The 27,919-nt window shown below is 37.3% G+C and overlaps 2 protein-coding genes across 3 annotated transcripts; one reads left to right on the forward strand and one right to left on the reverse strand.

Annotated features, from left to right (window-relative positions):
* Positions 1-1,327: 1,327 nt before the first annotated feature.
* LOC584345 (phospholipase ABHD3) lies at positions 1,328-14,073 on the forward strand. 2 transcript variants are annotated; one of them, XM_784206.5, is made up of 10 exons: positions 1,328-1,503; positions 1,934-2,070; positions 2,621-2,787; positions 4,128-4,237; positions 4,528-4,634; positions 5,259-5,371; positions 6,597-6,773; positions 7,641-7,689; positions 8,306-8,471; positions 11,735-14,073. In XM_784206.5, the coding sequence occupies exons 2-10, from the start codon at positions 1,957-1,959 to the stop codon at positions 11,917-11,919; spliced, it is 1,188 nt and encodes a 395-aa protein (XP_789299.1). In that variant the 5' UTR covers positions 1,328-1,503; positions 1,934-1,956; the 3' UTR covers positions 11,920-14,073. The 2 variants fall into 2 exon arrangements, with proteins under 2 accessions (XP_789299.1, XP_011661854.1); XM_011663552.2 differs by having other exon boundaries at positions 1,955-2,070.
* A 3,313-nt stretch (positions 14,074-17,386) lies between these two features.
* LOC575211 (zinc finger C2HC domain-containing protein 1A) lies at positions 17,387-27,543 on the reverse strand. Its single transcript, XM_030974736.1, has 9 exons — positions 27,428-27,543; positions 25,527-25,591; positions 24,471-24,602; positions 23,521-23,650; positions 22,008-22,153; positions 20,738-20,912; positions 19,321-19,423; positions 18,372-18,587; positions 17,387-17,627 (listed from the first exon to the last, which is right to left on the reverse strand). Exons 1-9 carry the CDS (start codon positions 27,450-27,452, stop codon positions 17,432-17,434), a joined length of 1,188 nt encoding a protein of 395 aa, XP_030830596.1. The 5' UTR covers positions 27,453-27,543; the 3' UTR covers positions 17,387-17,431.
* Positions 27,544-27,919: the final 376 nt, after the last annotated feature.

The raw sequence follows: 27,919 nt of genomic DNA on the forward strand, positions 1-27,919 counted from the left end.
CGCGAGAGGGGGAAACCTGAATCCAGACGAGGATTAAGAGTCGAGAACTGTACAGCCAAACGTCTTCTTTCTCTCATAATCTTGTGAAACTTAAAAACTTCCGCGCTTTGCGCGGGAGGGGGAGGGGGAGACTGAATGTAGACAAGGATTAAGAGTCGAGAACGGTACAACGAATCAAATTCTTTCTCTAATGATTTAATGAATCCTAAAAGCTTCCGCGCTTCGCGCGGGATGGAGGGGGAACTAAATTCCGATGAGGATTATTTTCGAGAACGGTACAACGAATCGTCTTTTTTCTCTAATTATTTAATGAAACTTAAAAGCTTCCGCGCTTTGCGCGGGAGGAGGGGGGTGGTGGAGAATATTCAGATGAGGATTATTTTCGAAAACGGTACAACTAATCATCTTCTTTCTCTAATGATTTAAGGAAATTTAAAAGCTTCCGCGCTTCGCACGGGAGGGGGAACCTAAATTCAGACGAGAATTGAGAGTTGGGAACTCGACAACGAATCGTCTTCTTTCTCTCATAATCTTGTGAAACTTAAAATTTTCCGCGCTTCGCGCGGGAGGGGAAAACTAAATTCCGATGAGGATTATTTTCAAGAACGGTACAACGAATCATCTTCTTTCTCTAATGATTTAATAAAAATTAAAAGCTTCCGCGCTTTGCGCGAGAGGGGGGAACCTGAATCCAGACGAGGATTAAGAGTCGAGAACTGGACAGCCAATCGTCTTCTTTCTCTCATAAACTTGTGAAACTTAAAGCTTCCGCGCTTTGCGCGGATGGGGAGGGGGAGACTGAATTTAGACAAGGATTAAGAGTCGAGAACGGTACAACTAATCATCTTCTTTCTCTAATGATTTAGGAAATTTAAAAGCTTCCGCGCTTCGCACGGGAGGGGGAGAACCTAAATTCAGACGAGGATTAAGAGTCGAGAACTCGACAACGAATCATCTTCTTTCTCTAATAATTTAATAAATCTTAAAATTTTCCGCGCTTCGCGCGGGAAGGGGAAAAACTAAATTCAGACGAGAATTATTTTCGAGAACGGTACAACGAATCGTCTTTTTTCTCTAATAATTTAATGAAACGTCAAAGCTTCCGCGTTTCGCGGAGGAGGGAGGGGAAATCACCCCTCCCTGCACCGACCCCCCCCCCCCCCCCCGCTTTACGTCACTCTTTGTCACCATTACGTACCAATATTTGGCTCGCAAAATTTCAAATTTGGCCCCCCCCCCCCCCCCCCCCCCCCCCCCCCCTAAGAAATCCTGGATCCGCGCCTGGTATACATGACTTTACAAAGTGAATTTCATTCATTATAGAGATGCTACTTTGCGGCGGGATACAAACACGCCCACCCTTCCGATCAGCTGGTTTTTAAACTCATTTGATTGGACCACGCTAGCTCAATGTGACTTTGCACCAGTTTTCTACGATTACATATTTGCGTGTTGTCTGCTGCAAAGGATTTTGTTTCTTCCCCATGTAAATCAATTCGACAGGTAAGACATTCGAGTCATTCAGATTCTTTCTATTATTTAGGAAAGTGGATTTTGAGTTGTAATTCAGTGTTATTTATATTTTGTCAGCATTTTTAAGATGCATCTTATCCTTCATTATTGGTAGCAACGGTCCCATATATTGTAAATGATGTTAGCTCATGATTTCACAAAAACTGAAAAAGTCCAAGATGATTGATAACTGATGATGTCAATACAAATTGTTTTTAAACGAGATACAGTTTACTTATCAAAATGAAGAATGAGATTAAATGAAATATGCTAAATAATACATTCTTCATCTGTGTTTTTTAGTTCATCATTCCTGCCAAAACTAAAGGAATGCATTTCATCAGCCTAAAATTAAAGTTAAAAGTGAGTGAGTCCAATAGGCAATAAATAATGTTTGGTTTTTATTTGTTCTGACATTTAGGTGTACATCTATTATATTTAGAGATGTATACTTGGGATCTGATGATGATAACAGCTTATCAGCATTGGCGGACTGCTGCTGTCTGCGTAGGACTTGGAGCTTTGTATGCTGTATACTATCTCCGATATGTTGTCAAGGTAATTTCTTGATCCTCGGACCTCGCTTCCCCTAGCCAGTGCCGGACAACTTTCCCATTTGTTCCAAGTCACAAGATGACTATAATGTCATATTTTTGTCAAAATGTATGACTTGGGAGAGTCTCTCCTTTTTGACAGACTTATAATAAAATATTATCCAAGGGTGAAGGCATTTGGGAGAAAAACAGAAATTAATTATGTCATTTATACACGACAAATGCGAAAGTAGTCTGTGACTACATCGCAATCCAATGAAAAAATTGCCAATTCGAGATTTGCATAGCTCTCTAGTGAAGGTGTATTTCAAACATTCATAACTCTCTTAGTTCGGGTCCAATTTGTTTCAATCTTTTGCTATTCTGTTTCTCTTAGTCTTCTGCTTTTATACAAATTTAATTATTACAAGGGCATAAAAGGGTTTTAGAATTTAGATATTAAGGATTTTAATCATTAGTTGCTAGTTCAGTGATAGTTTCATAGCATATCCTGAACAGGCTCCCAGTTCTGGATAAACATTTTGAACATTAAAACTCTGAAATATTATTTGCAGAAACCTGTACTAGCCTGTGGAAATCCCAAGTTCCAGCGTCTTCTACAGACATGCATCCCATCTTTGACCAAACCATACTGGCCAACCTTTCTATGCTTTGGGACCCACCTGCAAACCGTAGGGCATGTTGCTTTCCAGCGCTTTGTCAGAAAACACAGTTATAGAAGGTAAGTTAACCTAAACATTTGTGCTAATTTACCCCATTAGCTTGATAGTTATTTGGGAAGTGTTAACGAGTTGCGATGGTTCCAAATCAATCGCAAATTCGCAAGTTTGAGGTCTCCTATCTCTTATAAATGTCCATAGTTGTGATTTATATCAATTGCAAATAAGATGCGATTAATATCAACTCTTTATAAGCTGGCGCACTGGTTTTACAGCATAGTCATATTTATTTATTGAGGTCAAAGTGTCACCCATTTAATTCCACACAAGTGAAAGTAATTCTATGACAACGCGATTAAAACAAAATGAATTTTGTTTGAGTTACAGAATGAATCCTGGTAATTTCTACGGAATAAAGAGGTTGACATGACTTGACACTGGTTGACATGAAGAGATCAGGAGGTAAAATTTACCCAATTAATTAGGGTTCATGCTTCTGACAGTTTTATTAATTCCAAACATTTTGTTCTGATCAGTAACTAAAAGAATAGAACCTTTCCAGGAAACAGATAAAACCTAGACCTATAGTATGCTTTTTATACTGATAACTCCTTATATATTATGGTCAGTAACTAACAAGAAGCAATAACGTGTAGTTCTTTAAAAAAAAATGTCATCAATTTTCAACCCTGGTGCTTGAAAACTGCAGCACTTGGCTTTATGATAAGGAAGCTATTTGTAAGACTATTATAGAGGGTAATGGGTTAGATGTTGCCATTGATTGTGATTTATCTTTAGCTTGTATTTGTCTGGGTGCTTATATTTTGACATTATACACACAGTATGTAAAGTAATAATAATGGAAGAGATGTAAAAACAGACGCAGCTATCACAAAGGAAGCTGGCAGGGTTGAGAAAAAGAAATACATTTATAATGCCAATTCTCAAATATAAAAGCAATATACTAAATATAAATATATTATTTCATGGTGATCTCATGAAAGCAGGATATTGTTTATTCAAAAATTGTTTAATTGTGCCTCTTGACAGTGAAAAACTAGGTACAGTTGAGGTTAGATCATTATGTCTGCTTTTGGGTTGATTCCACGAAAGTAGGATATTTATAGATTTGTTCATTTTCTGCCTCTAAACGGTGAGAAAGTGAGTACAGTTGATGGCAGTGAGATCATCTTGCATTGGGATGACAATCGGTCGAATGGCCCTGCCAGTCTGCCACGCCCATTGGTATTATTATCTCTGGTCTAGGAGGTTAACCAATTAATTTTTTCCTTCAATTCCATCTTGTTTTGTTACCTTTTGTCCCCTCCCTAGTCTGTTAATTTCTCTCAATATTGCTTTGTTTTGTATTACTTTGTTCCATTTTTGTTTCATTCCATCTCAGCGAGAAGCTGAATACCCCAGATGGTGGTGAAATTGTCTTGCATTGGTTGGAGACACAGTCAAAAGATGATATTACTGAGCCTATAGTTGTCATAATACCTGGACTAACTGGTAAGGATAACTACTAAATTTCGCAATACCATGTAAAATGTAGAACTTTCTATTCCAGGGGTTCAGTGTTATCTTTAAACCTGATGAAAATATTTGGGATTGCATACACTTAACAGTGAGAGTATGATGTCAAATATATTGTAATCAATGTATGGTTATGATTTTGATTTTAGTATACTATAACACACATGTCCCATGGAGCTCTATGTGAATTATTGTGGACCTAGTATTCAGTGGGTTAAGAAATCTTATATTAATGTTTGTGTTTGTGCATGCACTTGTTCATGTAGGTGACAGCCAGAGCATATATGTGAAGCACATGGTGGATGATGTCCTCCGGGTAGGATGTAGAGCCGTCGTCTTCAACCAGAGGGGCTTTGGAGGAGCAGAGCTCAAGGTACGTCAGAATTAAAATAGAAGGTCAAAGGTCACAGATAATCTGTGGATTGTAAACATTATTACTGCTATGATTTTACAAAGGGATTGTGAGTCCACGAGGAGGATTCACAATTTGAGTGAGCTGAATGTTTGCATGCTGTTTGTCTAAACCCATGGAAAGAAACTCAATTTTGAATTGTCTTTGATGGTATACCCAACGCGTAGTGCATGATAGATATCAAAGTGTATTTCATATGGATGTAGATTTAGATTAAGAGAGCTGTCACAGCCTTTCTTAACAGAAAGGGAATGAGAGACTTCTGTAGTCTCAGACTTTAAATTAATTAAGTGGTATATGTCACATGCTCCAGCAATAATTGCTCTACGGTCACTATCCTACACTAACCTTATTCCTAATTTCACCTCTGGACCGAACACTACACCTAACCAAAACCGTAATCCTAAACCTACTCAAGCTGAAAGCCATTTGCAACCCTAACCCTATATCTTTGCCAAAATAAAGCCTGAAGCAATTTTGGCCAGAGCAAATGTCAGGTCACGTACATGTTTAATTAAGATCTCAAATAATGTCACAAAAATACAAAAAGATTTTGATTTGTTTATTTATCCCTATATTCTCCAGACTCCACGTACATTCTGTGCTGGCAGCACTGATGATATCCACTTTGTCTTGAGTCACATTCACCAGACCTACCCTGACGCACCTCTTCTTGCCAATGGGGCATCGATAGGAGGGTGAGTATTTGCCTATCTGAGGTTCTTGCAAAGATCTCACCCCCCCCCCCCCTTTCATTTTACATTCTTTAGAGTTTGCTTGTGCTTGGTCTACCCGCCCACTTTATTCTCTTTTTTTCTCTAATTGATAAATCATTTACCACAAAATCATTTAGTCTATTTATATATAGCACCATCACAGATTCAATGTTTTTCACATGATAATTTAGAAATTGTCCATTATAATTTTCAAGAAAAAGGAGAAACAGAATAGTGAGAAAAGCCAGTTCCAGAGTCAAGGAGCCTACACCTTAATTGCTTCATCACCAGCTGTGCTTCATGTTCTTGAAACATGGAGCAGGGTGCTACCTCCTTTCAATGATTTGTATTTAGGACCTCGTGATTAGAAGTGCCATGTTTTAGCGCATGAGCATCGCCCCAGAATTCAACACCCACAACATTCTCCTGAGTGAACTGTTCATGATGATGCCTCCACATATATTAGTTTGTTGTCATGACTTTCAATCACAAGGTTAGAACAAGGTTGTGGGTTTTAAATCCTGGGGCAATTCGTATACACTTTTCCTTAAAGCCCCACTGTACTACTTGTAGCTACTTGCTCCCTCTATATAGAAAATAATACCTAATCAGTGACCATTGGTCCCCCATGATCCTCTTATTCTTATGTTAATTGAAAGCTGAGTTGATGAGATAGCTTCCTGTCGGGGACAACCCTGGGTGGTCTAATCCCTCTTAGTCAAAGTAGTACAGACAGGCTTTAATATGCATGGCATTTCATCTACAGTTGGGTCTCTTGACCCAGGTGTATGGATGCTTGGATGGAAAAGAAATCCTAGGATGCTGTGACCAGTATTTGCTCAAAACTAAAGGCAGAAGACTAATTTTAAAGTGCATATACAGAGACGTATTTGGATATATGCCATACAAAAGCTAACAACATGTCAAGGAGTCAGTGACACAAAGACGTAACTCCATTTTGGCCATTTTGAGAAAAAGTGGTTTACCGTCATGTGTCACTGAGCACTTGGACCTTAAGGAGTTAAGTCTATGTTTCACTAGCCATTGACTTCAATGGGGTGTTGGGGGGAGTTAAGTCTTTGTGTTTCCTAGAAATCTCACATTTTTCTGAACATTTTGATATCAAATACTCATTTTGGCAAAATATGGAGTTACATCTTTGTGTCACTGAACCCTCGACGTGTCATTTTATATTGCTCCTGTGCAGGATAATGCTACTGAACTACTTGGCAGAGTATGGCAGTCGGTGTGTACCTCTCGCTGGTGCCATGACAGTGTCTGTTGCTTGGGATCTTGTGGAATCGGCCAAATCTCTGGAGCTACCAGTCAACAGCATCCTTTATAATTTGACCCTGACATTAAACCTCATCAAGCTTGTCAAAGAGTAAGTAAAAATGAAATTGATCTGAAATGGTCCTAGGACATCTGCCCTCTGGACTACCACCCTTGCATTACCTTTAATATACAGTCACACCTGCTATAGTGACCACCTGCCTACAAAGACCACATTTTTTGTTTTCCTTATAAATGGTTTCCCATTGAAACACGTACTAAAGGAACCTGTCTACAAAGACCACCTGTCTACAGAGGGCGGTCGCTATAGACAGGTTTGACTGGATCTCTACATCTCTATAGAGCATTCAGTGAAATGATTGCAGTCCCTCCAATAACTCTTGCTCGGTGTATTCCTTTTCCACTTTTTCGATGTCAAATTGCCCTTGCCCTGCAGTAATGTCAGCTGAATATTTCCAACGCTTGTTTTAAGACATGTTTAGAGGATTTAGAATCTTTATCCTCTGAAAGCTGATTCAGCTCACTATCAATCGCTCATTAAGACAAAACAAGGATCCATTTTTAAGTCTTTAAAAAAAAATTGACAGCAAAAGAGTGACACTCTAGTTAAAATTATATTAATTTTACCATGTGGTCAATATAACCATAAAAAATGCCAGAGAGTGGGAAATACGGTATGTTAATTTTGATCCTCGCAATGAATATCATGTGACCAGCTGTGGACTGATCACACCTTTGCATCTGTAAGAGCTACAATTATATTCCTTTATAAGTACTCATTAACATTAAATGTTATCGGGCATGTCTAAATATCTAATATTTTCATGTTGTTTTTCAGTCTAGTAATTATACAAAAGTACAATAGGTTGAGAGGTTTAGTTAAGTAAACAATAATATTTTTAATGCAATTTTATAATTTTTACATTTTTTTCCCCCATCATTTTTTCATTAATTTCAGAAAAGGACTTCCATTCAAAGAGCATTATGATATGCCTTCTGTTTGTAAGGTAGGTTTTATTATGTAATTTAGGGGGTATTTCACTTAAATGTACATACAGTCATAATTTGTATTAAAGTGTACTAGTCACCTAAAGATATAATTTGTGTACAGCTAGAATGTATAAAATCAAGCCTCCTTAAACTTTACTTGACATATGAAGTATGAAGAAAATAAAAACGGTGTGTATTGCATGTTGTCAGTAAAGGTAGCATAAATAATAAGCACTTTTTTCATTATAACTAATTCAACACTTACCTATTAAACTGATGAAAATAGGAATTTTGGATCTTTCAGCTAAAAAACTGTTTTGTATTGTTTCTTACATAATTACAGGATTTGGTTTAAATCATATAATGTCAATCGTCCTTTCAACATTGATCTCAGCTAGTACCAAGTATTCAAATGATATTCACATGTATCATTAATGTATTTATTGTCTTAATGAACATTATGGATTTATTCAGTGCCATTTCTAACGAATGCAAGTATGATGAGATCAGGAATAGTTTTTACAAATTACACATGAAGCAGTCTGTGTAATCATCTTATTTTATATACATATTCCATGATTCTTACAATAATTTTTGTTGTTGTCAATCCTCATTTGGATTCATAATGTCCAGTCTCGCACTCTACGAGAGTTTGATTCTCGCCTAACGGTCAAGGTGTTTGGCTACCGTGATGTCCACCACTACTACAGTAGTTCAAGCCCTAGGGGTAAGCTGTCTAAGATCACTGTGCCAACCCTCTGTCTCAACTCTGCTGATGATGCCTTCTCACCAATCCATAGTAAGTATTCTATTTTTGCTGAGACAAACAGCCACAGCTGAAGAAATACTTCAGTGTGGATTGGTCTCAAAGATGACAATTTTCTGTTTCAGTTGAAAAATGTTTAAATAGTCAGCAGGATCTAGCTGTGTATATTGAATAGTCAGTTCACTCTCATTATACTACGGCCATGACTTAATGGGAATTGCTATACAGTGCGTCCCAGAAAAAACGAAACCGAGAAGTATCGATGTTGTATCATAACTTAATCACAACTAAAATTAATGAATGATACATATTTGGAAAGCTTAGAGTCTCCTCTTTCATGTGATGCTACTCAGATGATGCATATTTCACGCATGGGTGACTTAAAGCAATTTGAAGGGAGGAAACCAAAAAGACATTTGGCGGGCGGTACAGTGTATCTGAATTTCGAAGAAAAATGCACATTTCTAGAAAGTTCATTTCCTGCCCTTTCATATGACACCTCAATCAGGTAAAATGAGCCAGGAATAACAAAGTTCTGTTTGTTTAAAGTAATGCTTGCATTTCCATTATTTCATTAAACGAAATCGTTTTCAATGGCTGCCTGCCGTAGCAACAAAGAGAGTTATCAAAAGTCTTTATGCATGGCTGATCGTCAACGAAACGGAGTGGTGAGAAAAATGATAAAAGCTGGTACGGTTTCATTTCCAATTTGACCATGCAATTAACAACCGAACAACGAGTATTTCTGGTAACAGAATGGGGACGATCTGGGAGCCTTCAACAAGTTGCTGAGGCTTTCCGGCGTCGCTTCCTTGATCGCGAGGTTCCAGCCAAATCAAGTATTTGGCGGAACATTAGGAAATACCAAGTGGAGGGTACTAGCCTTAATCTCAACAAGGGCAGGTCGGGGAGAAGGAGGACAGTGAGATCCCCCGACAACATCCAAAACGTGCAACACATGCTGGAAGCAAACCCAAGGGTATCCGCCAGAAGGAACGGCATGGGAATTTCAAAGTCGTCATTCCAACGAATTGTCAAGAAAGATATCCGGTGGTATCCCTACCGAATGACGTGCCGGCATCAACTTTTACCTGGAGACCTGCCGAGAAGACTTTGATTCTGCAAATAGCTGCTGGAGAGAGGCCCACGGTTCATCGGTAACATTGTGATAGGGGACGAGGCATCATTCTTCATGAATGGTCGGGTAAACAGCCACAACATGCGCCAGTATGCCCCTGCTCAGGAACCACCGCTGTTCCACTTTGATCGCAACATCTCACGGGAAAAGGTGTCTGTCTGGATGGGAATGTGTGGGAATGGCGCGATGATTGGCCCATTTGTCTTTGACGGCAATCTAAACGGAGACGGCTACCTGCGAATCCTCAATGAAGAGATTGTTCCACAGTTAGAAGCGCTCTTCCCGCGCCAAGTTGATGGCAGCTTCAGGGACATTTGGTGGATACAGGATGGAGCCCCAGCCCATCGCAGAATCATTGTCAGGAATAGGCTTGCGGAGCTCTTCAACGAAAGGGTAATCGCCACCTATCATCCTGTCGAGTGGCCTCCCAGATCGCCCAATCTCACGCCATGCGACTTCTTTCTGTGGGGCTACCTGAAGAGCAAGGTGTTCACGAGCCCACCGCGTGACCTGGGAGATCTGCGAAGGAGAATCTTTGCTGAAGTCGAGTCTCTACGACAGCAGCCTCGTGTGACCCGTGATGCCATGAGAGCCATGGCATCCCGTGCAGAGTTATGCGTAGAGAGAAACGGTGGTCACGTTGAAAAACGCTGAACTTAAGCAAAAAAGTAAATGACTTAGTCATGAACCAGATATGTTAATGAATAAACAACGAAAACAAATTGAATTGAGGTTGATTCGTGTTTTTTTATAATTATTATCTCTTACTAAATGTTTGGTTTGCTGATTTGGCGACAATGTGTAAGGGTGACATTTCTGGTCGAATTCATGAAGAGTGTTTGTGGAAACAAGATAAGAAATAAGAGAGAGAGAGAGAGAGAGAGAGAGGGGGGATATGAGGGAGTGAGGAGTTTGTTAACGGTTCCGGGCTATGGTACAGATGGGGTGGGTTGGAGGACGGAGCGAATGAGGAAGGAGTTGATGAGGAGGGGAGGGGAAGGGAAGAGTATCAACACACACATTTTTAATCCAGACGTGAATATCACCGCATCCATTTAGTCAGGTGTAAAAGGATGAATAATAATAAAATAGTAATAATAATAATAATGATAATAATAACAATAAAGGATGTAATTAAAACTATCAATTAGATTTCATCATTGTTTCTCACCACTCCGTTTCGTTGACGATCAGCCATGCATGAAGACTTTCGTCTACTTTCTGTGTTGTTAGGGCAGGCAGCCAGTGAAAATGTATTTGTTTGATATAATTATGGTAATGCAAGCATTACTTTAAACGAACAGAACTTTGTTATTCCTGGCTCATTTTTCTTGATTGAGGTGTCATATGAAAGGGCAGGAAATGAACTTTCTAGAAATGTGAATTTTTCTTCGAAATTCAGATACCGCCCGCCAAATGTCTTTTTGGTTTCCTCCCTTCAAATTGCTTTTAATCACTCATGCGTGAAATATGCATCATCTGAGTAGCATCACATGAAAGAGGAGACTCTAAGCTTTCCAAATATGTATCATTCATTAATTTTAGTTGTGATTAAGTTATGATACAACATCGATACTTCTCGGTTTCGTTTTTTCTAGGACGCACTGTATTGATCCAAATTTATAGCAACTCAATTGTTGTTTTTTTTAACCATGTATTGCAATTATTATTAAACTTACATGTGCATGGTGTGGATAGGATAGGTCTCCTAGATACGTCTCAATTTTAATGCCCTTAATGAAGAAAAAAAAAGCCCTAATAGTGAACAGATTTATGTTTTTTGGAATCATCCAATATTCATTCTACCCCGGTAATCAAACAAGGGTCATGTTTTATAGACTGATCAGAATTGATTGCAACTAAATTTGAGTTCAATATTAATAGCTGCTCCCAAAAGTAACAAAAAGGCAACTGCTCCTTTGCTGTTTATTCATTTATTTATATGTTTTGTCTGCCAATTTAACGTCATGCATAGATACCAGTATAACATAACAGACAAAATATAAACCATCTAGCTTCTGTCATTTTGTTTTATTTATCAATATTATCAGTGTAATAAAGCGAATGTCTGTGTTAAGATTTGTGTACATATTGATACCAAAACTTATAAATACAATCCCTTTGACTGTGAAATGTCTTTCACTTGTTCTCCTTGCAGCCATTCCCCTTGATGAAGCTAGAAGGTCATCACATGTTGCCATAGCGATGACCTCCCACGGCGGCCATTGTGGATTCATGAAGGGAATATTCCCCAGCGGCAGAAAGACGTACATGAGTGATGTCTTCTCAGAGTATGTGAGCGCCATCTTCAATGAAGGAAAAGATTATCTTGGGCGCGATTGATCTTGCCCTGTGTTTATCTTGAATATTAAAGGGGATGTAGCATGATGAGACTATATGTCTTTCCCGTGCCTGACTCGGGCCCAATCGGTTATAATACGACTACGGACAACACTGGCCAGTATTCACGTGCGTGCAACATACGCGAAAGCGAAGCATGAGGAGACCTTTGGTCTATTTCGCATACGCTAGAGCTGACCGTTAATCAAGTCCATTTGTTTATGTGCAGTTGTCCTAAAGAAGCCTTAGATGGCATTAACCAGTATTTACCATGCTACACCCCTTTTAATTTCAGACATCTTTTTAGTTTATATAAGTGCAAATCATTACCGGTAATTCATTTCATTCATAGTTGTAATGTTCTAATATATTTATAGTTTGTGAATGAAATCTCTAAAGAAGGATCTGGCAAAGGATGATTATATCTGTTTTAATCTTACATACTAGTTTGAAATGTATGAAATTTAGTTATGCTGGATACATCAACAATATTGGCATGTGAAAATCTGATTTGTCAATGTCATGAATTTGAAGGTCAAAATTGTCTTGCACATTGCATGGGAATGCTATCTTGCCCATTCTTATCTCTTTTTATATATAAGCTTGACTAATGGATCATTGTTAGGATTGTCAGATGCACAAATATTGAAGTTGCAGTGTGTTCCAAATGGCTGTGCAAGGTACATGTCCATTTCCTCCAAATTTTCCAACTTTACACCAATCTTAATAAAGTGATATTGGTTGCTAATAAGGCCTATCTGTGAATTGTTAAGTTCAGAAACTATTAAATAAATTTCTTCTTTTAATTTAGCCATTGCTCCAGATACTTGTCAGTGATGGATAAATCCTAAAATATTAATACTCAAGATGCGGTTTTGCAAAATGCAGGCATTTCGGACCAAATATCTATTAAATGTGTTGCATTTTGTTGTACCCTTACATGTGTATCCATGAATTATAATTGACAAAATCTGCTTTTTAACTCCTTTAATTTTGCCAGCACTGCAATTCCTTTATTAAAATAACATAACCAATTGTACCTATGACAGGGTATTGTCATCATTTTATAGAAGTAATGAAGTCATTCAGGTATTCAAATACTTGGAATTACAATTCTTTGGGTTTTAATACTTTACATTCACATTAATTTATAGAAATAAAGTGAAAAAACAAACCAAATTCTATAAAGTGAGTGTAATATATGAAAATATATATTTATGTAAATTACCTCATCAATGTAGTGCAATGTATAAAGTACTCAAAAGCACAACCTCCATGAAATCAAACATATTTGTATATTGTGCCAGAACAACCGATAATGGTGGAAGAGAGAAGAAAACATGGTATTGATATTTTGACTAAGGCTAGAATTTTACATGTAAATTATGTACGGCATGAAAGATTATTATCGATAATTGAAATGTATGAAATGAATTGATACCATTATTCTCTGTATTAAAGTAAATGTATTCATGAAATACTGATAATGTGCTTAATGGAAGGGGGAATCATTCACTTGTACAAGAGATACAAGTAATGTAAGATATGACCATCAATACTTTTTTGGGTAGAGCCTCCAGTTTGGACACAGGGTTATTTTTCTATCTATTTTATGTTATGCTAAAAATTTCTGTGGCTCAGAATAGACTTGGTAATATTTTTAATAATTTATGTTTTTAAATTAAAGAGAATCAGAAATGGGGAATCTGGTGTTTGGTGGAAAGTTTGTCATGTGATCTGATCCATTAAAGCAATGTTTTTCTTAACCCCCTCTTTCAATCTCTGTGAATATTGTGTATTACCATAGGAGGGTGATTTATACTAATATTTCAACCGATTAGTCAATATTTTCATATTCATACAACGTGTAGCCTAATGGCTAAAGTTTTTAATGATTTGATTTATTGACACCCAGCACATTATGTACATGTATATGATTTCAATTCATGCTCTGTACTTTATACAAATAAATGTTAAAGTTCTTAAGATAAGATACCTCATTTTTCAGAAATGTTATATACAATATTGTTTTGTTCATTCTTATTGCCATGTGCATGTATATAATCAGAGAATTTAATTATTTATAAATATCATTAATGTGATTTTAATTATTTTGTATGAATGATTAAAATTGATGTTGCATTATAACCCATGGCACTTCTACTTGTTGTTTTATGAGTGCTTTGTTATGTATATTTGAAATATGAGATTACAAAGTCCATGCAAATCTCAAATTGGCATTTTGGCCTGCGGATTGTGACATACCAGTAGTCGCGGACAACTCTCCCGTTGTTGTGTACAGAAATATTGATTTCTTTTTATTCCTATGGGCCTTCTCGCTTATATATTATGGATAGCACATTAGTATCGGTCCTGCATGCTGTGCCTGGCTCCTGGGCCCTGCTTCATAAAACTTATTATCAATAACAAGCTACAGTTATAAGCAACTAAAATTACAGCATTTGATTGGCTGAGAGCAAATTTGTCATAGAATTGGTTAATGACAACAAGTTTTATCAAACAGGGCCCTCTTCTGTTCCTGGATGTCCTTGAAGTAAAGTCTCATATTGGCCTGCTTTCCAAAACATTACACAATCTACTTTTATTCATCTTCACAGCAACATGACTTTGAAACGGCTACTCGAAAATCAATCACATCACTTTCTTTTAGAAATTGTGTTTACATAGAATTTAATTTAATCATCTCATAAATTGGAATCAAGTACACAATATTCATAATTATGCATGCATCAGAAAGAACCAAGAAGGCCTTTAAGATATCATAAAACTTTCTTCAGAATACACACACTGTTTAACAAGAATATAATTCAAGGAATACATGTAGACACTCATCAGACATCCTGAAGCCTTTTATCTTGCACTCATCGGAGTAAAATGTAATAATGAACAGAAAGCTGAAATCAAATGGTATAAATGAAACTTAAAGAGAAGGTTCAGTTCTGGGAAGAGGTGAAAAATAATTTTGTAAGCGTTATCATTGTGTTATTATGCAAGTGTGGAAGAACATCAGATAAAAAATGTTCCCTGAAAATCATGGCTCTTCAAATGCCTTAATATTCTAAATATGGCATGTAACAGCATAAAAATCAGGACAGATTTTATATCATTTTTATGCCACATGTTTGTGTAGTGCTTGTAACTTTACCAAGACTGGGCCTAATTTCTTATCATTTTGATGATTTCAGAACCTTGCAGTACACACCAATACTTATATGCTAAATGATCAACCTTTTCTGATTGATTCCACAACTTTTCTTTCACAATGCAATCGCATGACCAGAACTCAACTTTATCTTTAAGGAAACAGAGTTGTTGTTTTTTACCCTGATGAGTGCCAGATGGAAAGCTTCAGCGTGTCCATATTTAAAGCTATCAATCAATATTGTAGTACTAGTCATCTCTGAGAATATAATCTTAGAATAAGAGGGGACAAGGTGGTCTTTTCCTGACATGTATTATTTCATTCAAAACAAGAGTACTGTAAAATTGCTTTGAACTCCACTTAAAAAGAAGAAAATATCGATAATCTATATTTTAAAAGTACTATAAAAATTAATGTACTGCCTATCCTTCATTCTAATGTCATTCAACCACCCTAGTACATGATAAGAATATAGTGGCAGAATTAATAGTAAATTTTCAAGTAAAACATGAAGTCAAGGTAGTTGGTATAATTTTATTATATCTGCTTGCAGCACTGGCCCCCTCACTAACAATTCTATTTCAAAGAATTTCCAGAACATATCTTAACCCCTTTAAATCCAACCTATGAATTTGACAACTGATAATGCCCAACAAAAAAAAGCCCAATTTGTTTATTGTGTAAATGAACGGCAGCTTGCGCGCACCAAACATATACGCATACTAAATATTTAGCATTTTCGCAATAGTGGTCGAATTCATTTGAGCCTGAAAACATTAAATGTACATCTGCATTTTTTTCCAGTCCTACGTTAAAAATGCACTACCGATGTTATCTCATGTAAAGAGCTACGTACACGTACATTGCACACTGTACATGCAAACACATTTATAACAAACTCAATTGCACATTCTTGTTAAAATGAGTTTCATTTGATTGTACATCATTCACATACCTATACATATCTGAAGTAGGTCACTAAAATGCACAAATGATTAGCTTTAATTGCATACTCAACTATACCTACATGTATGTACAAGTATGACATTGTAACACAAGGTTTAAGATCATGATGTATAGTATATGAGTTATTGCAATAATAACATACATGGAATTGCTGCCGGCAACAAATGTAAACTGTAATGTTTACCACCTAGACGTAGATATTAGTTCACCATGAAGTACACTAAAAATGTCACTGAAATTCACCATTCAATGCATAACTTTATATATGAAAACCGTTAATGGAATATGACAAGTACCTTAGCAATATCTTGACACTCTACTACACACTGTAGATTGCGGTGTTCCATCAGTTCAATTTAGGATGTGTCATCTGTTCATCAAGAGATCCTATTATTTTCCCTTTCCTTTCCAGCCATCCAGGTGTTCATAATATCCTTCAGTGTTTCAGAGGTGTCATCTATAGACCACTACATGTATCTCCTGAGTGTAATCTCAAAATAAGCTTAAGTAACACTATCCTGGGCCCTGTCTTACAAAGAGTGATATTAATCGCAACTTATTTGCGATTGATATCAATTGTAACTGAGTACATAAGAGATAGGAGATTGCAAACTTGCGATTGATTAGAGGACTTGCAATTAGATCAATCGCAACTCTTTGTAAGACAGGGCCCAGGAGTGTCATCATGGTGTTACACCCATATAACACCATTTTAGATTTGGTGATCTCGCTCTCTCTCTCTCTCTCTGCCCCTCTCTCTCCCTCCCCCCTCCCTCTCTCTCTCTCTCTCTCTCTCTCACACTGTCTCTCTCTCTCACACACTGTATGTATATATGGATGTCTGTCTGTCCGTCTCTCTCTCTCTCTCTCTCTCTCTCTAGCTGCTATATCTATCTACTTTGGTTATCATGTTATTCCACAACCCACTGTTTCTGGCCTTCACTATGCAGGAGCTCCATTCATTAGTCTTCCATTCCTCTCTCCTCAAGCCATCTCTGCAGACTATCCATCCTGATTTGGTGATAGCGCCATAAAATCCTGGTGCTGTTATTTAAAGCCCCACTGCACTACTTGTAGCTACTTGCGCCCTCTATAAAACAAACAATGGCTTATCGATGCCTGTTGGTCCCCCATGATCCCCTTTTTCTTATGTAAATTGAGAGCTGAGTTGATGAGATAACCACCTATCATGCAGTGACCTCACTGGGTAGTCTAATCCCTTCCTGGTTGAACTAGTGCAGACTGGCTTTAAAGAATGATACAAAATTCAAACCAGATTCATTACACTGTCAAATTGATCCTTCAGGGTGTTGTCTCAAGTTATCTTGGGAGGAAATCCAGTGCTACATCCGTTCTTCATCTCTCTCTCTCTCCGTTCCATCATCTTCAGTCCAAATATACTCTTCTTGTTCCGCACTCGCAGCAGTACTTGGCATTTTGCACGGGGTATCTGGTCCCACATTCGTGACAGAACTTTGGTAACCTTCGTCCGTTCACGATGTCGGCGCTCGTTTTGCGGGAATTAATGGTTGGTCTGGATGATGGGGGTGTTGGTGTTCTACTGGTAGACATGGCAAATCCACTGAAAAGAATTCAAAAGTGAGAAGTGAAATTTGTTAAATAGGAGGAAGAGGATGACAGCTTGTTGTGATAAACCATTTTGTAAACATGTACACAATTATAAAAGTCACTCCATTCTCTGAAATGATGGGACCCACTTGTAAAACGTCGGACATTGTAGAACATTGATCCAAAACATAAATAATCATACCTGAAATCCAAATGTTTGTAATACCTCACTTAAAACAACAGCTATAACAATGTGATGAGCTAGTATAGCTGACTGTTTTCATTCAGCAGAGGTTTCATGTCACAATTTTCACCATTTCCCCCCCAAAATTCTCGAAATTACTGAGTTCTAGCAAAACGCTTCACATTTTGACATTTCTTTCAACTTTTGTTCAACCATCATTGGACATTTCGTAAGAATACTGATGGTATATATAAAATTTTAAAATGTAAATATTTATTCATATGATAAAGCTTCAGGAACGTAATTCTTTCTCCAAGGAGTGGAGGGTGGGGGGGGGGGGCACAGAAAGTAAAAGCATTAATTAAGTTGCATAAAATGCAACACGATACACCATTATTTCTCCATTTAAGCTTAGAGAAAAATAAATGCCCCCTTCCCCCAATGATTATTTTGAGTCCGAGGGCAAGTGCATATATCAAAATAAAACAATTGAACCACATGATATACAGTTGATTAAAAAAATGTATTAAAGGGCGAGTGCCCCCCCCCCCCTCCCTTAATAATTCAACTTACTTGTCATCAGACACAGCCCGTAACCTGTCATGCGGGAGAACGTGATTGGGCGATTTATGATTGTTGTTGTTTTTGAAGAGAGGCTCCAGCCTCCTACCCGCAGACCCTTGACGTGTGTCGGGGTGATCGTAGTCCATGTCGTCATCGTAATCATATCTGCCACCATCACCTGATTGGTAGCTGGCCGGACTGTACGCTGCATCTTGTCTGTTGTCTCTGGAGGTGCAGGGGTGAAAGGTCAGGTCAAAGGTTAGGAAGACATCACAAAAGAATAAGAAAATATTTGAAGTTGTATCAGAACACGTCAAATTCACTAACATTGTTTATGGACAATGAAATTGGGAAGCTATCACACCATAGAACTATATCATACATGCCAACATTTGAAAATCAGAAATCTGTACAAATTATGCTATTTTTTAAAAAAAAGAGGAACAATCCTAACTCTCCTATTCAATACTACAGACAAATTTGTACAGGAAGAGGAACACCTGCATTAAAATGATAATTATCTTCTCCCAAAAAGAGGAATGTTCCTCTTTAATCTGAACAGTTGGCATGTATGCTATATGCGTCATCAAATGCCTACTGCAGCTATTATTGCCTAGGATTTCTATGACACGTACATGCTCCAGCAATTATTGCTCTCCTACACTAATCAAAATCCTAATTTGAACACTAGAGCCAACCGACTATCTTTAACTCTAATCTCAACCTTAAACCTAACCTAAAACCTAAATTTTGCATTCCTAACCCTGTATTTTCAATGAAATAAAATCCAGAGCAAACGTCACATTCCCTGCAGATGCTGTGACTGGAAATAACAATGTGTTTATTTTTATATCCCATTTATTTTGGAATTACACAAACATCATGAACTGTCCATGCAAAGACCAATATCAATATATGAGCTGGATTATTGTAATAGGGTCAAGAATTGTCTTCTTACCTTCTCCCCTTTACTGCATCCCCACTGGAGCTCCTGTATGATGAGGCAGAGGACTTTGGTGATGGACGCTCAAGACTTGAACTTCTTGCTTTTGATCCTGTGACTGGAAAGAACAAAAGAGAGAAGAAGATAGTAATGACTCTCATGTTTAGCTTTCTATTCCCTTCAGTTTTAAATACAATAATTATAACATTTTTTTTTTCTGAGGATAAAATAAACTGGTTCATATTATTACTTACACATTATTCTGCCCTCTAGACTGCCTCACAGAGTGTGTCAAGTTTAGCAGATGTCTCAACCATTTACAGACTTTACCAATTTGATTAATCTTAAGAAAACTCCCCTGGTACTACCATCCTGGGAAGTATTGTCCTGACAATTTAGCCCAGGAAATTTATACCAACCAGACTACAATCCACCACAAGACAATAATAGTTACACCTACAACAATTAACTTATCACTGGAAAACTACACCAAACACAGGTTAAAGATAAACTTGAGTTCTGGTAACACGATTGCATTGTGAAAGAAAAGTTGTGGAATGGATAAGAAAAGTTGATCATATAGCATGTAAGTAATGGTGTGTAATGCAAGGTTCTGGAGTCATCAAAATCATCATAAATTTTGCAGAGTCTTGGTAAAGTAACAATCACTTACACAGAAAGATGTATATGGGACAACACACATGATGTCGGGGCTAGTACTACCCTGATTTCCTTATCTTTCTGTGCTCATTACTCAGCCAATATACATTTTCTTCCAAAATTGTTTGGCACATGACATTTATTTGTAATCTTGAGCATTCAGTGAAAGTTTCATTAGATTCTGTGAGAATTCATTTTTCTTTTTTTACCAAAACTCAAGTTTATCTTTAATTACAACTTTGGATAATTACAATCTGAACAACTAACCATCCAAGAACAATTAAACAATAAGTAACTAACACTCATACAAATAATGTAAGGATGACTATTAACCAGATAAGTACCCAATCCTAGGTACAACCACCAACCAGATAAGTTTCCCATCATGTTTATCTTTTTGCTTATTCAATAATTTGTTACAGAGGAGACCCTAAGACTTACAAGCTCTGCTTTTACCAGGGTCTTCCCGATCGTCTTTCTTTTAGTTTATTTTTTGTGTTTATCATTGCCATAATTTTGTTTGCATTGCAAATTTGTAATGATCTAATGTCATGCTCTATGTGATATTTGAAAGAAAGACAAATATATATCTTATCTTATCTCATCTATTCCCAGCAAAAACAAAAAAAATAAGAAACATACTGACCAGACGGCCATCACGACTACAATTATCACCCAATTTTAGACTTGTTACCCATGAGGTACATGACATGTATTATCAGACATCAAAAAAATATAAATCAAATGAAAAGAAGAAACTCATTCCACGTACAAGGTTTGTTTCTGACCGAGGTCCTGTTCCCAATCTTCATGCTGCCGTTCATTCTACTCTCCAGCTCCGCCACGTCTCTGTCTGACCCCGCCCTGGTGGAGACCCTGCTCTGAGGTTGTCTAGCTGCAGCAGGAGAGGGGGTCTTCTTCTTGCCCCCTGGTAGTGGTGGTTTGTACTGTTACAGGTCATATAAAGATGGTGATAAATCAAAAGAAAAGAAAAGAAAAGAGCTATGGTTTACAAACTTAGATATTAGGCATTTTGTGGTTGATCAATACAAAACTTATTTGCCATAATTAATACCATGGAAACCTTGACTTTGATTGGCTGTTGAGCCCTGTTACCATGGTAGTTGCCATTGATGGCAAAGTTACCATCAAATCATCTATAGTAAGTTTTATGCAACGGGCCCAGCATGCTGTACTAATAATTTTTCAAAAAAATTTTACAAACAAATTTGAAAGGTTTGCAAGCACAATATAAAGAAACTATCTTACTACTCTCAGCACTACAATAAAGCAAACAAGAAGAGATTTTCAATGCTCAATGTTTGCGTTTTAGTCGGCAATGTTCAGCCAGATTCTCTATAAAACAAAACAATCTCATCATATCCTTAATCTAGCCCCATCTTATAAACGGTTGCGATTGATTCAAGTAAATTGAAACTTATATCAATCGCAACTTTGTAACAGAGAGATTTAGAGTTTACAAGGTTACAGTTGATCAGAAGTCTTGTAATGCATCTGGATAAATTGTTACTAATTTTATAAGACAGGGCCCCCGAAGAACTATCCTATAACTGGCATTATGGGTCATTCCATGGGATTGGGGCAAAAAATATGATGATGTTGATGTAACGTTGGTATTCTACTACACATGGAAGATGAAATACTCTGTTGAAGATTGCTATACAATGAATGTATATGGCAGTGCCCTGCCAGAATCATTCCTGTTTCAGTTGCTTCTCTTCCAAATCTTTGCCTAATACACATTTCTCTTTTCACCAGCGTTACATGGACATCATATTCATATAACATTACATAAACTTTGGGTCTATAATATTGATTCACCATGAAGCTTGAGTACTTGTGAACATATAGTTGGCTATGCTTTTTATGCTAAACTCAATTGTAGCAAACATTGTTACAGTCGATAGGAGACGTAGTTTCTCACTTCTGGTATGTCACAGAAATTGACCCAACCCCATGGAATGACCCTTATATGAAAGAAGTGGGATGCAGAAAACTGGAGTAAATTAAAGCCTAAATACCTTAGTTCTGGCTTGGACTTTGCCCTTATCTGCCGCGCTGGGGGTCCGTTTGTCGATGCGTTTGTTCTTCTCTTTGCACCAAGGTATGTGTCTCTCTGATGCGCTCTCACTGAAATGACGCTCACAGCTTGGACATTGCACGTAATCTGGTGGCAGAAATGATTTAAAAAAAACAAAAAAGGTTAAGTTATGCGGATAAATACATTTCTCTCTTTCCAATGCTCTCTTACTGAGGAGCTCAAATCGTGGTTAGGGTTACCTTAGTTAGGGTCTCGGAAAGAAAACAAAAATTAATTCATAATTAATCCTTTCAGGACTTGATTGATTTTAAGGGCTAAATTGATCACATGTTGTACTAAATTGGCAACAATAACGCATTACCTTTTTGTTTTGCTACGTTGGTCTAATAAAATGTAATGTCTCTGAGAGCAACTTCTATGTGTAGAAACCTAGTTTGAAAGTTTTTTTAATTGCCAATTTTGCTCGAAAATAATGATTTCGAACCTCTAAACATGTTGTCCATTTAAAGATTTAAAATATTATTATTTTCCTTTTTAAATTTCCTGGCATCAAATGCATTATGTCATGGAAGAAAAATGGATGTAGTGTGTGCAGATTATTTGTGGCTCTTTTCTACACATGCATCTGGTATATTTTGTACGGCTCTGAATACAAAGTTATAACGCCAAACCAAAATTATGGAATGCTTGTCCTGAAAGGTTTAATCTATTTTGAAAAGTATAGCTGCTTGCATCGGCGAATCCAGGGGGAGGGGGGGGGGGGGGGCCAAACGGTCTATTCAGTAGTGAAAAGGGGTTCAGGTTTGAGTTTGCCAATGGCGTTTTTTTAAATCACTGATACAATACTTAAGTTTAAAAGTACTCCTGTATAAAGTTTAGAATACCTCCATCGCTTCTATAAGACAAATGTTACACAATTCACATCAAAAGTAGAATTCATGAGTACAAACATACATACTCTCCACCCAGGTGTAATAATATATCTGTTAAATGGGTACCCGGTAGGATGAGACCGTCATTGTAGGTCAAACAGTTTTGAGCGTCAAGATACGCCTGGCTGGAATGCTCCCCAGGGAGTGGAAATTGTGCACACATTGTGTGCGGGCAAATATTGAATCCATTGACCAGGCTAATAATATATCTGTAAAGCGCTTAGAGACATCATAGATTAATTAAGCGCTATATAAAAGCGGAGTTGTTATTATTATGTTGCATTTCCTGTGCAATGAAACGTAGGTTGTTTAGTACAATGCACATGAAGATGTGTCTGGAACGAATGGGGCTGAGTTAAGAGGTATAATTTGACCCATCTGAAAAAAAGTTTCAATAATCTAAGCCTTATCGAGATATTAGAGGTATTTACCAGCACTGTGTCCTCTTTGCATTCTACGTCTAGTTACAATTAAGCATTTTGAATTCTAATGCATCTTTCATAAGTACCACTACGTTACACTGTAAATGGACTTGAATTGCTTGGATGTTGACATTCTTACCCGGGTTGATCCTCTTCTGAGCGGGAGGGGGAGGTAAAGGTGCCCCCGTCTTAATAGCTTTGGATACGCCCTTGGCTGACTGCATTGCTTCAATGAAGTCCTCATGTTTTTGTCTCCAGTTATTCTTTTTCTGCAATACAACCAAAAGTAACATGTAGTTATCATTTTTTTTACTGCCAGATTAAAAAACAATACGAAAATTACGACAAAACCACAAGAAAAAATTTACATACAAAATAGCAATGTTTATAACGACGTACAGTATACAAATTCATGCCAATAAAGGGTTAATGTGTATGTTATTCTGTTATCCTGGCTATAGTCAAGTTGCTATAAGTTCGGAAAGCCACTGTTCAAGGGCTCTCTACCAAGTAGTACCCAGTCTACACCTGGGTTGAGAGTGGCAAAATTGACATTAGTTAATGTCTTGCGAAAGTTAAGAACTTTATTCTCACTTATGGAATGAAGCATTAGCATCATATCATCAGTGGCAGCAGCAACAGTAGCATTATCATCATCATCATTATAATAATCACTAGAGTAATATTCAACATCATCATTATATCCTCAATATCACCACCATCACCATCATCACCACTATTTTATTATCATCACCATTGGCATCATCTTTACTATAATCTTTACCATCAGCATCACCATAATCACCATCACAATCATGCCATCAAGTACTTAAAGAATCCATTTTGTAATCCACCATGTCAGTCAAACTAAAGACAAACAAGTGCTTAATATAACAGAATACTGCAACAACTGGAAAAGAATATATCACCAGAGTAGGCCAGTCTCCTTTTAATTACCACATACCTATAATGCCGTCGGTTTGGAGCCAGAACAATTTATAGTTGCATTATTGATCATAATACTCTTCTCCCATTGTAAGGCAAAATGACCAAACAACACAACGAGTTGCAAATTTTCTGAATACTCACTGATGGAGGTAAATCACGCTCGTTTGTTTTGGGAACCGTGCCGATGTCTGTTCCTTCTGCTCTCTGCTTTGATGAGTCGAACGTTTTCCTCTTTTTTTTAGCAGTTTTGCGACAAACCTTTGCATGGCGTGCCTGAAAAAAAACACAAATATAAAGTGTATTTGTACAATCATATCCTCACTGATTCGTTTCAAAACTGTGTATCTGTTAATACATTCTACATTCCAAGTTCTAAATTAATATCAGTTTTCTATCATTAACTTTACAAAATTACATAACATGTCCTACTTCTCAATTACAAAATGTTTCAAAAGGAAAAGCCCGAAAGGAGTTGTTAGCATTTGAAAAATCTAAACATGTGAGAATTAAAGTTTGCACAGTAAAAATGATAAGATAGACCCTATGTCATTGAACACTCAAGTTAACTGTATTTAGGATAATAACAAATTTTTGTTGAATTATTGTTATTATAAACTATAAAGTAGACCTAACATGCAATTTATTAATGTAAATCTAAATCTGAAAATAATATGGCTCAACACTCCAAGTGGAGTAAAACGAGGACGAACTGTGCAAATGAAATAATAGAATGATACTATTGATATGCTGTTGCACATGAGCCTTAAAGTTGGGTCTTGGATGTTAACTATGGATGGTGGTAAAGAATTCCAGTCTGCAAGTGTTTTCAGAAGGAAGGAATATTTGAAAGAATCTTTGTTTGAACAAATTTCAACGTAAGACCAATTGTGTGTTGTTCTGGTTAAAAGAGTAACAGAGTGAAGCAGGTCTCGCAATGGAACTGAGACTGAGAGGTATCCTTCATGAGCTTCGAAGGAGGAAGTTGGTCTAGCAAAGCTCACTTCAGAAAGTGTACTCTGACCACTCAAGATTTGTCAACACTTCTTTGACTACCATGGTCATTCTTGACAAATCTGAGGCAGTATTGATTCATTGGTCCTTAAAAGTATAACAACTTAACAAGATAGTTTTGTTTATGTTTTTGACCTTGAATAAGCTACAATCTGTGACCTTGACTGAGCTACAATGATCACTCACCAGTGTATCAGGAAGGAAGGTCCTTCCACATGTTCCACAGGGCCTAAAATCACTTTCAATATTATCTGCAATTTTAATACAACAATAAATATGGAACTTTAAAATAGATCTCTAATATCACATTCAAAGCATTTTGAAGAAATAAAAGCTAATTGCATAGAGTGAAGGAGTGGTTTATAACGAAATAACTGGTATTAAATCTGTGAATGTAAAGATTCTGGCCAGACTAGTAAAAACTTCCAGAATAATCTCAATAAGACGAAAATGACTAAAAAAGGATTCTAAAAATGATCAAACAGTACCTTCTGGATGCAGAATAACTAGTCTAGTCCAAGCCAAGGTCGACATTGAGGCTCATTTGACCAAATCTTAGGGATTTTTTCAGGACAATGCAATCCTTTTTCTACCCATGTCTACCTACGTATGGCGTCCGAGAAGTGACGTACGGGCGTACGGGCGTACAGCAGCCAAAAAGTGGGGATACCTCCACTTCTCACACACACACACGTTCACATGCAAGCCACGGTTAAAAAAACAGCTAACATTCGACCAAATGAGCTTCAACGTTGACCTTAGAATAGTTATTAGGGTGTCTGAACGATTTTTCAATTTTCAATTTGGGATCGTTTTTCACCATTTTTGTTTGATATTTGAATTAAAAATGTAATCAGAATAATACATTTCAAATTTCAAGTCTCGCCGATGTTTCTATCAAAAGATACAGCCCCTTCAAAATGCTGAAATATTCATAGCATTTTGCTCAGAATCGACGAAAAAGACGTACACGCAGAGTTATGTTGTTTTGCTAAATTTAGCCAAACAGCTGTATCGCGCGATATGCAAGCGTATGCATATCGTACGCAAGTTGCTCAGCCAATGCGCGACTTGCAAGCTTGAGCCACGCTGTCTCCGCGATATGTGCCATTGACTAGTATGGGTGGCCGTTCCCGCTATAGAACCCGGAAGTGAATACACGTTGTAGTCAATGGCAATATCGCGGAGACAATCTCCGCGATATTGCCATTGACTACAACGTGTATTCACTTCCGGGTTCTATGGCGAGAATCGGCCACCCATACTTTCATTCACTATAAGCGCACATGTTACGATGTAACCATGGTTTGGACTGAGCGGAGCTCACGCCTCCCTAATTAGCTGATTCCAAAAATGTGGGAAGGGTATTTTCAAACTGTTATAACAAATGATCCCTTGGGGCTAGCGAAAAAAAAAGCATCTGGATATTATCCTTACGTCTAGCCCTGCTTAAGCCGCGGGGGCGCAGCTCAGGAAAGTGGCAAATTTTGGAGCTAGGATGCAAACAACATTTCAATCGCTGTTTTGACCAAGATATTTTTAGAATTCTGGGGGTGGCCCCCTATGGGGAATATGGAGAAAAACCTGCTCTTTCATATGACACCTCATTTATTGAGTTTCACCTTCAGGATCATTTGTTATAAAGGTTTGAATTTCAAATTTTTTCATAAAATCATTGACCAATTTTGGATGGTCGCGCAATGCACGTAGACCACATAGGGAAGCGTACAATCTCTATGGGAAGGGTTTTAGCACACAACATTGGGTGCGCGATCAGACACCCTATAGTTATTCTGCATCAACAAGATATTTTTGATAACTTTGGTATCCTTTTTAGCTAGACTTCATGCATTTAAGGAGTGGCTATGAGAGAAGTTGCTATGAGTGTAGTGGCAACGCCATAAATGATCATTCCATAATTATGATAATCACCTCTTGATATAACATTACACAAATCCCTACAAGTGGGACCGTAATAAAGTCATTACATTTTTTTCATGTATCAACGAGATTACATGCTGGCCTTAAAAAGATAATACATTCCTTACTTCAAAATGCCATCAATTACATTATAAATAGTTATTTACCTGCGTACTCCGGAACTTCATCCATCGTGACATAAGCTAGAAATACAACAATACAGACGTAAACATCGTATTCCACAAATCCCGAAGAGAAGAATTTGTTGATGATAGCAACAGCATTCTCCGGCCACAAGAGGGCGTAACAAAAAAGTGTTTTGTTCATTGATCATGTTGATGAACAGTTTCAGTTTAGTTGGAATTATTATGATTTGACTTGATGTGAAAATGGCCGGTTTCCATCGAACATTTTTCATCATATTTTCATCTTTGTATTTTAAATTCCCCCTGGAATAATATACGTGTTGAAATAATATCCAATGTTCTCAAATCTCAATGTAACCAAACTGGATGAAGACAAGATTAAATTTTACATACCAATTACAAAATAATGATAATTATAATTTCATTTTCTTATAAAAAGGTTAGCCTATTACTATGTCTTTCATGCAAAAAAAAATAATTCCAGTAGCAGTCTGAAAATGACTTCTTCATCGA

This window comes from Strongylocentrotus purpuratus, unplaced genomic scaffold (genome assembly GCF_000002235.5).
Source record: "Strongylocentrotus purpuratus isolate Spur 01 unplaced genomic scaffold, Spur_5.0 spur5_scaffold_7, whole genome shotgun sequence".
Lineage (NCBI taxonomy): Eukaryota > Metazoa > Echinodermata > Echinoidea > Camarodonta > Strongylocentrotidae > Strongylocentrotus > Strongylocentrotus purpuratus.

Bases quoted from the DNA above. Each gene is read 5' to 3' on its own strand.
- LOC584345 (XM_784206.5), top strand. From the start codon at position 1,957: ATGTATACTTGGGATCTGATGATGATAACAGCTTATCAGCATTGGCGG. The intron at 2,071-2,620 runs GTAATTTCTTGA...TATTATTTGCAG, and splicing joins ATCTCCGATATGTTGTCAAG to AAACCTGTACTAGCCTGTGG. The intron at 8,472-11,734 runs GTAAGTATTCTA...TTCTCCTTGCAG, and splicing joins TGCCTTCTCACCAATCCATA to CCATTCCCCTTGATGAAGCT.
- LOC575211 (XM_030974736.1), bottom strand. From the start codon at position 27,452: ATGGATGAAGTTCCGGAGTACGCAG. The intron at 22,154-23,520 runs GTAAGAATGTCA...TTCTGCCACCAG, and splicing joins TCAGAAGAGGATCAACCCGG to ATTACGTGCAATGTCCAAGC. The intron at 17,628-18,371 runs GTAAGTTGAATT...AATTCTTTTCAG, and splicing joins CGGGCTGTGTCTGATGACAA to TGGATTTGCCATGTCTACCA.